This window comes from Mizuhopecten yessoensis, unplaced genomic scaffold, assembly GCF_002113885.1.
Source record: "Mizuhopecten yessoensis strain PY_sf001 unplaced genomic scaffold, ASM211388v2 scaffold2249, whole genome shotgun sequence".
NCBI lineage: Eukaryota > Metazoa > Mollusca > Bivalvia > Pectinida > Pectinidae > Mizuhopecten > Mizuhopecten yessoensis.
This window is the reverse complement of record NW_018404452.1, coordinates 154,773-170,730: the sequence shown is the minus strand read 5'-3', so window position 1 is coordinate 170,730 and position 15,958 is coordinate 154,773. Positions and strand designations below refer to the sequence as shown.

The 15,958-nt window shown below is 34.2% G+C and overlaps 1 protein-coding gene across 1 annotated transcript in view; it reads right to left on the bottom strand.

Moving 5' to 3' along the window:
- LOC110445369 overlaps window positions 1–15,958 on the bottom strand; it is a gene marked incomplete at its 5' end in the record, with an annotated part of 208,636 nt that overhangs the window by 39,257 nt on the left and 153,421 nt on the right. The window contains 4 exons of the mRNA XM_021489943.1: window positions 650–737; window positions 1,792–1,967; window positions 13,982–14,111; window positions 15,249–15,340. Coding sequence (XP_021345618.1) covers window positions 650–737; window positions 1,792–1,967; window positions 13,982–14,111; window positions 15,249–15,340 — 486 coding nt within the window. The remainder of the gene's footprint in view (window positions 1–649; window positions 738–1,791; window positions 1,968–13,981; window positions 14,112–15,248; window positions 15,341–15,958) is intronic.

The window sequence follows — 15,958 nt, the reverse complement described above, 5'->3', positions numbered from 1 at the left end:
ACGTCAGGTGATAATGTTTGTCAGGTGATAATGTTATGTACTTCAGGTGATAATGTAATGTATGTCAGGTGAAAAAAGATGTCATATAATATTATCACCTTGCAAACAAAATTAACATGAAAAATCATAATGAAAACATAGAAAAATGAAAAAGAAAATGATAAATGCTGAAAAATGGATTTTAAATATTGAAATTGCCATTATTAGTTACATATGCTTTTATTGTTTAGGTGTTATCTTTGAGGTGGGAGAGGTAATGATGCCAATAAATTATTGCACTTTCGACCACTTGCAGTGACCTTGATTGAGGGAAAGGGGCGTGCTCTTTACCGCAGATAAACCCCATTGCTTCATCCCTACGAAAAACCATCCCGTAGCATGAAGGCACGGTTCTTAGCACATATTACTCTCTCAATACTTTGTAGACTGAAACCTGTATAAAATGACCACATATGGAAAGTCCAAAACAATAGCCTCCAATTGAGATGGTCTCTTAACACAGGTTAAGTGAAAAAAGAAATGAATAAATTTGAGAATATAACAAGTGGTCTCTCAACACAGTTGGTCTATCGATAGAGGTGGACACAGTCAGTTTCGACTGTACTTAGACAATGGTTTGTATCATCAGAACAATGCACGTGTTTCTTACCTTCCGGACAAGATTCATTAACTAGTACAATATAGTCAACAGCCACATCCCCTCGGAAGCCATCTCCGTCAGTAGCCTCTATACTGATCTGTCAAAGGAAAACATGACAAATTTCTTAATTTGGGGACAACAATTCCAACATGGTAGAATTGATTAAATGATATCGTTACATATCCCGGTAGCTGTCTACTTTAAGTCATACAAAACATCAACGATGATGTGCTTGAAAGGTTGTCATTATGAATGCTCGTACAGAAATTTACGAGAAATATTCATTTCTATTACATTTCACTAATAATACAATCCTCAACAAACAGGACGTTGGTCATCTCCTACTCTGTTTGGGGACCTGATTTCGTTATGAGAAAAAGAGATTGGCACCAAGAATGCGGTAGCAACAGACGACAGATGGTCTCAAGTAGTTCTGTGTAATCAAGGTTACTCAGACGTTTGACATATATAACAGATGATATAATACATTTAAGAGTGCATGTGAATCAGTACTAATGCAAGCAGATAAAACTGAACCATTGTAGACTATAGGACACACGTAATGTCCCTTTGCAGAGGTTATTGGTTGAAATACATAGGTCAAAGTGGACAAATAAAATGATGGTCTTCACAACACCCTAAATGTACTCTCATGCTAAATAATATGACAGGAACTATGCACTGAACACAGTATTACGGAACGGACGACATGCATTCCTGCAGATAAACTGCAGAAGTACCGGTGGGGATCTATTCCGAGTTCCATGCGATGACACTGGTGGGGGAGGAGGCTACTCCCATTACCGTGCAGTTATATCAGTGGAGACCCTCTCAGCCCTAAGCAGTAATTATGGTGAAGGCAAGTTCTATTCCTGCGCAGTATTACACGCAATAAATATTTTTGATGAAAGAGTGTATGAGATGTGCCCGGACAATGTGACGCACTGGCGGTCAGACAGACTGATTGACTAAGCAACTGACGGACAGATTGCAAATAATAGTTATATAGTGGAACCTAAATGAGGATGAACAATCGCAAATATGTCCCTCCAAACTGAAAAATGGTGAACAGATATGCTTTTATATTTTTCTGATTAAGTCATATGCAGTATAAATTTGGCATTGGAAATATAAAATGGAAGGTTACTCACGTTTTGGGGCATGCCTGAGGATGAAATGTTGATTTTATCTTTCAGCCAATACGGGCCTTGATCTCCAGACTTTGACCAGAGTTCGCTTCTGACTTGGTTCTTTTCTACGTATATTGCCAGTTTGCCCATGCTTATACCATACATGTTATAGTAGAAATAGAGACAACTTGGGGTTTCTGAAACAGACAACAAAATATATATATCACTAGCCACATATCTCACATCAGGATTTTGTCAAAGGTATATAATAATAATAATAATAATAATATTTGGAGGTTCGTATATACCTTTTTATCACAACCTAGTTCGTAGGTCGTCTTAAAGTGGTTCACACATTATTATCCGTGTTTATAGGGCCTTTGAAACCGGTCAACATCTTTCGCAACTCCCTGGGGATCACACAGCCATTCTAGCACTGCCCAACCACGTACTCATTTATAGCTGAGTAGACTAGAACAAGCGGATTAAAGAGTATCTTGCTCAAAGATACAACACAGTGCCATGCCGTGGCTCGAACCCGCAACCCTTCGGTCACGAGCCCGGTGTACTACCACTACACTACCGTGCCTCTTATATATGTGTCAATTCAATTTCAAGATCGCAAATACCAAGTCAAATATTCCTCATAATCAAATAGTTAACAAAAATATATCTACCTCTTTATCTGGTAGATACTCATATATCATATGCAATGAAAAAGATATATATACTCTCTCTATATATATACTCTATAAACTTTGGTAACAATACATATATATACTCTATAAACTATGTTAACAATACATATATATACTCTATACACTTTGTTAACAATAAATATATATACCCTATAAACTTTGTTAACAATACATAAATATATAGAGTTTATATATATGTATTGGTAACAAAGTTTATAGAGTACATATATGTACCGTTAACAACGTTTATAGAGTTTATATATTTATACCCTATAAACTTTGTTTACAAGACGTATATATATTCTATAAACTTTGTTAACAATACATATTTATACCCTATAAACTTTGTTAACAATAAATATATATACTCTATACACTTTGTTAACAATACATATATATACTCTATACACTTTGTTAACAATACATATATATACTCTATAAACTTTGTTAACAATACATATATATACCCTATAAACTTTGTTAACAATACATATATATATATACTCTTTACACTTTGTTAACAATAATTATCTATAAACTCTATAAACTTTGTTAACAATACATATATATACCCTATAAACTTTGTTAACAATACATATATATACTCTATACACTTTGTTAACAATACATATATATATAAACTCTATAAACTTTGTTAACAGTACATATATATACTCTATAAACTTTGTTAACAATATATATATATACTCTATACACTTTGTTAACAATACATATATATATAAACTCTATAAACTTTGTTAACAGTACATATATATACTCTATAAACTTTGTTAACAATACATATATATACTCTATACACTTTGTTAACAATACATATATATACTCTATAAACTTTGTTAACAATACATATATATACTCTATAAACTTTGTTAACAATACATATATATACTCTATACACTTTGTTAACAATACATATATATACTCTATAAACTTTGTTAACAATACATATATATACTCTATAAACTTTGTTAACAATACATATATATACTCTATACACTTTGTTAACAATACTTATATATACTCTATAAACTTTGTTAACAATACATATATATACTCTATAAACTTTGTTAACAATAATTATATATGCTCTATAAACTTTGTTAACAATACATATATATACTCTATACACTTTGTTAACAATACATATATATATATATACTCTATACACTTTGTTAACAATACATATATATACTCTATAAACTTTGTTAACAATACATATATATACTCTATAAACTTTGTTAACAATACATATATATACTCTATACACTTTGTTAACAATACATATATATACTCTATAAACTTTGTTAACAATACATATATATACTCTATAAACTTTGTTAACAATACATATATATACTCTATACACTTTGTTAACAATAATTATATATAAACTTTATAAACTTTGTTAACAGTTCATATATATACTCTATAAACTTTGTTAACAATACATATAATAACTCTATAAACTTTGTTAACAATACATATATATACTCTATACACTTTGTTAACAATAATTATATATAAACTTTATAAACTTTGTTAACAGTTCATATATATACTATATAAACTTTGTTAACAATACATATAATAACTCTATACACTTTGTTAACAATACATATAATAACTCTATAAACTTTGTTAACAATACATATATATACTCTATAAACTTTGTTAACAATACATATATATATACTCTATACATTTTGTTAACAATACATATATATACTCTATAAACTTTGTTAACAATACATATGCCTGTCTCACCCTAGGGTTGAGACGGGGTTTTCCCCTATTCATAACAATGGTATGACGTCAACAATAATAATCATAATATACAACATTTATATTGCGCCCTATTTATTTTGTAAAATTACTCTAAAGCGCTTTACAACATATGGATAATAGTAATAGTTATAATTGCGAAACAAAAACAAAGGCTTAAAATCTCTTTCATACATTTAAGCAAGCAATGTGCACATGATTGAACAAATAAAGGATGGTATTTACATGATGTCTTTGCAGAGACCCTAAAATGCACACGTGAAGAGGTGAGTTTTGATGTTCCTCTTGAATTTGGCCAGGGTATTTGACTTTCTAATAGGAGATGGTAAGCTATTCCACAACGTGGTCGAAACCCTCCCAAAGCACTGGTTTCCATAAGTGATAGTACGAAATTTTGGGACACACAACAATGATTCTGTCTCCGACCACAGTGCGCGTTACGGCTGATACATGGTAACAAGCTCATGTAGGTTCTTCAATTCCTCCTTGTCCATTCCAGGCTTCTTTAACAACGGTCTTACATGTGCCTTCTTAAAACACAATGGAACCCTTTGCCAATGATTTGTTCATGATTGAGGTAAACAAAGGAAGCAGTGCTTTAAGACATTGCTTTCATTGGTCTGTAGGCAGTGGATCAAACTCTCACAGGACTTCGATTGCGAGGTCATGATTGATATTGCGCAATTCGTCTTGAGTTGTTGGTGGGAGCTTTGCCAATGGTTCCCCATCAAATTCAATGTCAGCAGTCATAACAAAGATATCATTGTCAGCAGAAGAGTTCACTTCGTCAAAATGTTTCCTGATTGAGCTGATTTTATTCAGAAAGTAATCACTGAACTTGTTTGATAAGTCTTTTTCAGAATTACAGCTTGGCAGGATAATTTCAATTGTATGGCCCATTAGGTTTTTGGTGAGTTTAAAAGGCTGTCTATGATCCTTACCACATTCTTCGATTCTTTCCGAATAATAAGCCTTCTTTGACTGAATGAGAAGTGAACCAACTAGCCGACATTGTTCCCTATTAATCTGTTGGTGAATGGTTAATTTGGTCCGTCGCCACTGTCTTTCTGCTTTTCTACGGTTCTGTTTTTTTACGCGGAGATTTTCATTATACCACGGGGCATTCGGTCTCACAGTTATCACCTGTCTGTAGTCTGTAGAGTCGCGGAAGATGCGTGTTTCTCTATAAGGGCTTCTGCTTCTATACCAGATGTGTATCATCAACCCCGCCTTCAGTAGATTGAAGGGCGAAAGAAGACTGGATGTCATTGTTGAAATCTGGTATTGAAATTTCGCGGAATTTCCGGAAGCTCACCCCTTTCCTTGCACGATCTGGCTTACTACAATTAAATGTTGCGTGGACAGCAAGATGATCACCAGATTGGCTCCCCTTTACATCACTTTGACATAAATGAATCACTGAAATTGCTCCATAAATGACTATGGGTGACCATGGGTGTGTGTAGCGTCTGTCACATGCTGAATCAGACCCCTGGAATCTAGTAGCCCAGAGAACTGGCGAGCATCAACATTAGATAGATCGTCTAAGTGGAAATTTAGGTCACACGTGATAATAATCTCTTGTAGTACAACAACTTGGTGGGCTAAAAAGGTAGACCATTCATTAAACAAGAGGACAAGAGGGCCTTATTGCTCACCTGGATATCTAAGCAATCATGGCAAGATATTATCCAAATGAGATACAAGGGAATCGGTCAGACCCCAAGGCCTATCCCTGTAGCATAGCTGTATTAGATTTTTCATGCTCAGCAATTTTATGCATGGTTATGGGGTGGGGATCTCAACTGTTTCCAATCTATGATAAGGAAACTAGGTCCCTAGGGTTGTGGCCAGACCCTAGGATCAATTCTAATATCATTACTGCATTCGTCTCGTTATGCCCAGCAGATGTATGCATAGTTATCGGGTGAGGATCGCAACTGTTTTAAAGATATAACCCAGAAACTAAGTCCCTAGGGGAGGGGAAAGACCCCAGGGCCCATTTTAACATCATGCTTGTGTTTATCTCTTGATGCCCATCAATGCTATATATGGTTATCGGGCGGGGATCTCAACGGTTTCAAAGATATAACCGAGACACTAAGTCCCTAGGGGTGGGGAAAGACATCAGGGCCTATTTTTACATCATGCTTGTGTTTGCCTCTTGATGCCCAGCAATACTATATATGGTTATGGGGTGGGGATCTCAACTGTTTCAAAGATACAACGATCAATAACATACAATATTGACCCCACCCAGCCACTTGACCCAAGGGCCATACATTTCAAAAATTCAAAAGAGAGCTAGTTGATAATTATATTTAAGTGTGCCATTACTCTCTGCTACTTGAAGGAGTAGAGAAGAAGATTTTTAAAGATAACCCCATTTTTTTACTTATTTGGCCCCGCCCCTCAGGCCCCTGAGCGTGCAGCGCCATAAATTTCAGCCAGATCCCCATGTCCTAGTGATGATCAAAGTCGAATTGTCGAATTTGGTCATAATTGACCCAGTAGTTTTGAAGACGTAAATTAAATGTATAAATACATAATTACATAACAAGTACACATACAAATATTGACCCTGCCCTTACTCTTGACTCCTTGACCGTCGGGCCCTTTGGTTTATCACCAGCAATGACAGAACAAGTCATGTGCTTAAAGTGTGTGTATACATCATCATGGCTGGAAAAGAGATGTCTCACACTTAGGCCTTTCTTAAACAGAACAGCCACCCCCACCACCACGTTTGCCGAGTCTAGCATTGTGGTGGAATCCATATCCTGCTGGTATTAGCTCAGCTAGTGTCTGGTCATCGATATCTGAACCCAACCAGGATTCTGTCAATGCAAGAATGTCAATGTCCCGTGATGTTACAAAATCCCCGATGGACAATGACTTATTCTTCACCGAGCGACTGTTTAAGGACACTAAATTCAGAGGAATAACTGACTTACAGTGATCAGCTGTTGTTGGCTTGATGACATGTAAATTCCCGTACGATACTGATGATGTCGGAAACCGTATGGAAGTATCGTTACGAGAATGCACAATGGTCTTGATACCTGATTCTTCTGTTAGTGCAGTATGGCCCTGCAAGAAAGTGTGCCAGGCGGACAGACCACGTGTAGTGACCAAATGGACGAGATTATCAATGTTCAGGCCCTAGTGGGTACAACCACTGGATCCGTTTGATTTAACACCGATAACACTTGGTATTCGCCTAACAGCACCTTTTCCTACCCGTGTCCTACGTCTTGTGCGCAAGTTTTTTTCCGAATTTGATTCAAACAAAAACAGTGGAACAACAGTGCAAAATGCCTAGAACATATCTATCAAATTTCTGATTCTAATTCCGATTCTGGAAGGGGACACACATTACAAATGGCATCAGAAAATTACTACAAATGGCATCAGAAAGTTTAGTTAGATTTAAGAGTACTACTATTTTATACTGTTATCAAGAATCATTCAGTCAAAATATAATATTGATATTAATCTTAAGTACTATTGATTATTTACATTGATGCTGTAAGCCTGCTGGTGGTCCCACATTAGTGCCTCTTGAGTTAACGGGAGTGACAATACAATGACGTCACGTCAACAATCCATCAACGTCAAGCCAACCCTGAGTATGTGGCAACTTAAAATCTTCCTCCTCGGGTTGAGATTCCCTTATCGTACCCCCAAAGGGGGTGATATAATCTATTAGTCCCATACGGAACACTCACATGGGAATAATAGAATCATTCACTCTTTTTGAGGGGTAAGACATCTGAATCTCAACCCGAGGGGGATATTTTTAAGTTAACTGCCAAAAACGAGGATTGCGAGTGTTTGGACACTTAAGAGTCGTTTGACGAGGGTTGAGATTCCCCATCTCAACTCAAGGGGGTTAGTGATTATTTGTATCTTACCCTTATCATCCTATCATATAAATAATGTAATATGAACGTTACATGCTAAACATATTGTTGACGTGATGTTGATGCGTTGTGGACCTGACGTCTTTTTATTGTTCTTAACACTAAGGTAAGTCAGAAATATGCTCGTACAAGGCTTTTAAAACTTATAGAAGATATAAATTTGATTGACTCTTTCAGATTTGTCCATCCTAATTATAGACGATATACATGACGAAAGAAGGACTCTGTAAAACAAGCTAGATAAGATTTCTTTCTAATCTCAGAAAATATTTCTAACTATATTCATAAAAGTAATATTCGTATAGGTTATAGGTCAGACCATTCAATTATCTCGTTAGAAATAAAAATAAGTAATTTTGTAAAAGGAAGGGGCCTATGGAAATTTAAAAATAGTCTTTTATATGAATATAAGAATATGTACAAAAAGGTTAATGAAACAATAGTTAAGGTAAAACAACAATACTGTTCACCTATTTATAATAATGACATTTCAAATGTAACAGATTCAGAACTCGTACTATGTATTGATGATCAATCATTTTTAGAAACATTGTTAATGGAGATAAGAGGAATTACCATATCATATCATTGAGAAAAAAGGAAAGAGATAACAGAGAAAAAGAATTACTATATGATTTAAAACAACTTGAAGGTAACAATACATGGGCATCAAATTTGGAGACATATGAACAAAAGAAGATTGAGTTAGAAAATATTAGAAGAAATAAAATGAAAAGACACATGATTCGTTCAAAGGTAACTTGGCTAGATGAGGGCGAAAAACCATCAGAATATTTTTGTAATTTAGAAACTTTATGTGAACAAAACTATAGTTAAAATTGAAAAAGATGGTGGTGAATTTTTAACAAGTCAAGATGGTATTCTTGCAGTAACAATGAATTTTTACATACAGCTATATGCTGATCGTGACCACTCTGATAACATAGAAAATGTTAATCTAAATAATTTGTTAAATGGTCTAGAGTATGTTAGATTAACTGATGATCAACGTTCAAACCTTGAAGGAGAATTAACAGAAACAGAACTACGTTTTGCTTTAAAAAACATGAAAAACTTTAAATTACCTTGTTCTGATGGCTATACAAGTTTGTTTTTTAAATTCTTTTGGGTAAATTTGATTTTTTTTATTGTTAGATCTGTGAACCTTGGGTAAAATAAGGGTGAATTATCAATTACACAAAGACAGAGAATTATAACTTGTATTCCAAAAGGTGATAAACTTAGACATTTTATGAAAAACCGGAGACCAATTACTAAATGTTGTATATAAACTAGCATTAGCTTGTATAGCCAACAGACTTAAATCAGTTCTAGACCATATTAATTTCGAGATTCAAAAAGGTCTTTTAAGTGGTAGATGTATTGGTGAAAACACCAGACTAATTTATGATATTATGAATTATACTGAATTAAACAATATACATGGACTTCTAATATTCATTGATTTTGAAAAAGCTTTTAATTCGGTTTCATGGATTTTTTTTATACAAGGTAACTGATCTTTTTTAATTTTGGTGAAAGCATTAAGAAATGTATCAAAACTTTATACAAAAATACTTTTTCTGCAATAACACAAAATTGTATACTGTCTGATTTTTTTGAGATACAAAGAGGATGTCGACAAGGTGAACCAGTCTCCCCGTATCTGTTCTTACTAGTAGCTGAAATATTAGCAATTTTGGTCAAAAACAATAAAAATATCAAAGGTATACAAATAAAACATAAGGATTATTAACTCTTACAGTTTGCAGATTACCTCAATAATTTTAGATCGATCTAGAAACTCATCCAATGAAGCTTTAAATACTTCAGATTGTTTTGGTCTAAAAGTTAATAATGATTTAACAAAAGTTATTTGGATTGGCAGCAAGAAATTCAGCGAAGATGTCTACCATCAAAGATGGAAATTAAAATGGGTGGAAACAAAATTTGATTTGCTAGGTATTCATTTTTCAGTTAACTTAGAAGAGATTATAAGCTTGAATTATGTGAAAGCCCTAAAAAATGTAAATAACAGTATAACCAAATGGTCACGTAGGATTTTAACCCCTATTGGTCGTATTGTAGTATTGAAATCAATAATTATACCAAAACTGAATCATCTGTTCATTGCAATTCCTACACTAACCAGCACTTTTATTCAGCAGCTAAACACAACATTTTTTAACTTCATTTGGCAATCTCCTGTCGACAAAACTAAACGAAATACTTTAATCCAAAAGTATAAAAGTGGAGGCCTTACAATGATTAACATCAATAATTTCCTTTCTAGTTTGAAGTCCACTTGGATACGAAGATTACTGAAAAACTAGAACACTGACAGGTCAGTAAGGGCCCCGTCTTGTGGCAATATATCCCCCATAATCATCAAGAAGCGATCTGCCCATATAGCTGAGCTTGACGTTTGACATTTGGACTTCTAAAAGAATCGCAAGGAAGCAAAATATACATTTTACATGTACTTTGATGTGAGTCTAGTTTCCTTCCATCTCCATATTTGCTGGGCTAACAGAAATGTAAATACCAGTGCAATACTAATTCGTTAGTTTTGATTTGTTTTATTTCACCTTATATACCTCCTACATCAAGAGCAAGGGTCAAAGTAAGGGATCCACTTTGTCTTTGACCTTTGGACCCAAATGACCTTGACCAATAAAACCAGTGACCCTGATCTTTGGTCAGTTGACTTCTTTAATTCAGACCAACTTTACTTCTTAATATCATAACAAAATGTTCATCAGTGAAAAATACAAAACTTGACCTTGACCCTGGACCCCGTGACCTGGACCTAAGGTCAGTTGACTTTGTGTTTAGTTCTGAACAACATTGCTTCATAATGTCATAACAAAATGTTCATCAGGGAAAAGGTACAAAATTTAACTTTAACCTTTGATCCAGTGACCTTGACCTTTGGTCAGTTGACCCCTTGGTTAAATCTGAGAAACATTGCTTCAAAGTGTCATAGCGAAATGTTCACCAGTGAAAAGATACAAAATTTAACCTTGACCTTTGACCCAATGACCTTGACCTTTGGTCAATCGACTCCTTGTTTAATTCTGATCAAATTTGCTTTATCATGTCTTTACAAAATAATCATCAGTGAAAAGATGCAAAATTTGATCTTGACCTTTGAATCCAATGACCTTGACCTTTGACCTTGACTTTTTACCTCAGTGTGTCTCTTTGTTTAATTCCGTACAACTTTGTTAATAATGTCATAGCAAAATGTTCACCAGCGAAAACTACAAAATTTGACCTTGACCCCTGACCCGATGACCTCGACCTTAGGTCAGTTGACTCCTTGTTTAATTCTAATCAACTGTGCTTCATAATGTCATAACAAAATGTTCATCAGTGAAAAGATGTAAAATTTGACCTTGACCTTTGAACATTATGACCTTGACCTTGACTTTTTACCTCAATGTGTATTTTTGTGAACTGAACATCTTGACCAAGTTTCATGTATATCAGTCCATATATACCAATGTTATCAGCCAGGAACAAAATTTGTGGACGGACAGACAGAGAGACAGACAGAGTGATTTCTATAGAGCACCCGTATCTCCGATACGGGGCCCTAATAATGGTAAAAGCTGGATACATATGTTTGAAACAGAGCACTTTCCAGGAGAAACTATATCAGATATGGGAATTGACTTTATAAAAAAAATAAGACTAGTAATATGTTTTGGAAGGATGTTTTTAAGGCATGGGTTAATGTTTCAGAAGTAACACAAGTAAAATATATCAAGCAGTTCTCAACTCTCCCTATCTGGTATAACCCACTTTTTGGTATTGGCAAAAAGTCTTTTTTTGTCCGAAAATGGTTTGATCGGGGTGTTTAAAATGTTTGTGATCTATTAGAGCAAAATAACGTTTTTTTAACTTTTGTAAATTTTAAACTGAAATGCAATATAAACTCTGGAAACTTCTTGATTTATCATAGTATATGCCAGTCTATTAGATTATAAATTATAACTTAACTGCAGAAACAACTTTGGAGAGGCCCTTCATACCAAGTACTATTTATATTATTGTAAAGAAAAAATAGGTTGTAAAGACATATATGACATATTAAATGGAAAAATTAAATTAGTAAATACAGCTGAAAGAAAATGGGTATTGAAAGAAAATTTAAATACTATTGGGATGTCAAATGCAATATCTGTAATATGTGTAAAATACAAACAGAAACTACAGAACATCTATTCTGGGAATGTCCACAGTCCTTAAATCTATGGCAAGATTTAAAAGAGAGATTATTTAGCAGAATAAGGAAAATCATTCACTTTAAGTTGGAAACAATACTTTTTGGAATTACTGAAAATGCTCCTATGCCCATTAACTATATATTTTTGTATACAAAATATTATATATATACTGTTTCCAGAAAACCCCAGAAGATAAGTTTAAATGGTTGGAATTAGTTTCTTGCATTCAGATACAATATTGAGAAAGCTTTATCAGTAAGAAATGTATACAATGAAATATTTGATCAAAGATGGATGGAATGGAAGGATTTATTTTGAGAATTTTTTGTATACTACAATTTTTCTTTTTGTTGATTGATAATTTTCTCTTCAAAAACAAACACAATACGGGTTAGTAGAGTGCATGAACATTATATGTATTTTCTGGTGCTTATATTGATACATGCAATATTAGGCATGCATGTTTGTATTTACATGCATGTGTACGTATGTAAGTGCATGCATACTTGCTGATGTTAGTGTGTATGTACGTGCATATGTATGCATGTATGTATGTACGTATGTAGATCGTAGGAGTGTATGTTATGTACGTACGGATATGTGTATGCATATGTATGTGTATAAGTGTTTTGTTTATGTTTTGGTGATTATGATACTGTTGTACATGTAAACACGTCTTGATGTGTGTGCTGTGTGTGAAATGTGGTAGTAAGTTCTTGTTCTGTATATGCCAAATACTCCATGTACAAAATTTCCCAATCAAATTTCTGAATGTTATATTGATGAAAAAATGTTATGAAATTGAAATAATTGAATTTAGATAAAATTAGCAGAGAAAAATGAATGAGAGCCCTCCTGTGTGAGGACACCATATTGTTTAAGGGACTGACTCCAGTGCTCCCCAACCCTGGCAGTTCCTATCATTTTATTCATATATACATGTATCTGTATATACCTATCAGTATTATATATATATATAATATTTGGCTGGGAGAAATAAGATATTTAGAAAAAAAGAGAAAAAAAGGCAGAAATATGTTTCGCTGACCGGAAGTTTGAATATCTCTGTCTAATGGGGGAGAAAATGATAGCACACAACGGGGAAAGTTTGGATACACCTTTACAGGGTGAGACACACCTATTTTTTAATACGGAACAATCATGCGATATGTTTCCCACGTTCAGCGACATTTCATCATCTGATGACATCACAATGGAAAGCTTGTCAAAACGTCGTTAGATTGACTGTGACAATCTTGCAAAAGGCAAGCGACACATTCTCAGGAACATGAGAGTTATTACTAAAGCTAACATTTATTGTCTTGCATTAATCGTTAAATTTGAGATGCATGTATGCCATACTTGTTCTTTTGGCTTATGGGTTGGAGAAAAAGACTAAATCCTTATGCAGGTTTGAGGGGTTTGGAAACTTTTACATATGATGTAGAATTTGGTCAAGAACTCTATTAGTAATGAATATACAAGTAACACTAATGCAAATGATAAAAATAGATTTTACGATTTTTTTTATATTTTGATCCAATATCTGACTTACCAATTTTGATTAAATCTGTGTGCAGTACAGCAGTGTCATTCTCCTCCACGTCAAAGCTTGTTTCATAGTACATGTAACCGTCTCCTTGTATAGCACCATTGGGACCAGTGTCTACTGATGGTGTTTCATCCTAAAATACAAAAGCAATATTGCATAATTGGATTTTTTACATTTTTGCCAGTGAAATATAGAAATTTATCAACTTGATGTAATTGATATCTTTCACACAGTGACAAATATCAAAAGTGATATTTTCACAGTGCGAAAATATCACTTTTTGGTATTGACCATCATAACAATATCTTCTATTTGCTGCATTCAAAGTTAACATTTTTTGTTCAGATTCAAATGAAGCGACGGTAGAATAAGTGGTTGTTATCGTAAATGTTTGGTACGCACACTTAAGTATTTACATAAATAAACAATTAATAACATTTTTATAAGCAATCGTGCAAGAAAATAGCAGAAAAAGTCGGAATTGCGTTGAGTATCCCATTCAAAATGGCGCTCAGCCTTGTTGTCAAGCATGACGTCATTATAATATGGCGCTAATTATTACGTTTCTGATTCCTGCCCTTTTTAATGCTTTACATTTTTGATTTTTTATGCTTTAAAAATGTAATAAATGTCAAATTTAATGATGTCTTCAGTAATAACAAAATATACACACGATCCACACATCTATTGATACAATAGGATGGCCACCTAGACAAAATGGTACAACATTGGTACAATTACGCAACATGTCCTCCAGAGTGTGGAATCTACTCCATGGATTCAGCCACGTTGACTGGTTCTCAGATACTGGTTCCGGTATGGTTTTAAAATTGGTTAACATAATTAGTGACGTTAGGGCATATTTACATACTCCTGTACTTAAGTCATCATATACATTACAATTTACTGGTGGAAGAAATTTTAACTGTTCGCTCATGTGTCCTATAAAGGAAATGTGGCATTAACCCCATTCTAGCATCAAAACGTTACCAGCTCACTTGTTACCTACACTACTTTCTGGACAATCTGATACCCAGACAGGAAGTCAGGGTGGATGTGATGCCTTAGGGACCCACCCAGCTTCTCCGAGTGACATGGATCTAAGTGTTTATGCTAGGAATTTAAAAATTATATAACACAGTAGTTTAAACGCATTTGTGAGAATTAATGTGGAACTCTTTTTTGGGTCTGTGTAAGGGTGAGGTAGCATTCATCATTAAGCTAATACATGACAATTATTGATCAATCATTCCCGCCTTAATTATTTTACCTGATGCCTCGTCCAAAACCAATCATCATTATCACTTTGATTAAACGGACAATTGGTCTCATCTTCCATTTCAAACAGGCACTCAAAGATACCTGGAAAAGAAACAAAGTTATTTCTTTTACATGTATCATACGTATGTAAATACATAGTAGCATTTGTATAGTTTATGCAGCAAATATTTCTAAGACTTCATAAATAAGCCTCCTTATTTGCTTTTGGATCCCCGTGCAAAAATACTGTTACTTAGTATTGAAAACTGTTTTTTCCGGCATTACTATACAATATTGCTTTGATAAATCATGCCTGAAAAGAAAACCATACCTTGCCGGACATTTATCGACATTTATCGTAAGCAATTTATCCTGACCTTTTGTAAACATCTTCAGTAGACAGTTATTGCATGGCTAAACTCTTCATTGCTAACATTTCGGGATATCTCTATAGGACACATTTATGGTATGGGTAAACCCTTATTGCTAACCTTTCGGGATACCTCTATAGGACACATTTATGGTATGGCTAAACCCTTTATTATTAACCTTTCGGGATACCTCTATAGGGCACATGTATGGCATGGCTAAACCCTTTATTGCTAACCTTTCGCGATACCACTATAGGACACATTTATGGCATGGCTAAACCCTTTATTGTTAACCTTTCGGGATATCTCTATAGGACACATGTATGGCATGGGTAAACCCTTTATTGCT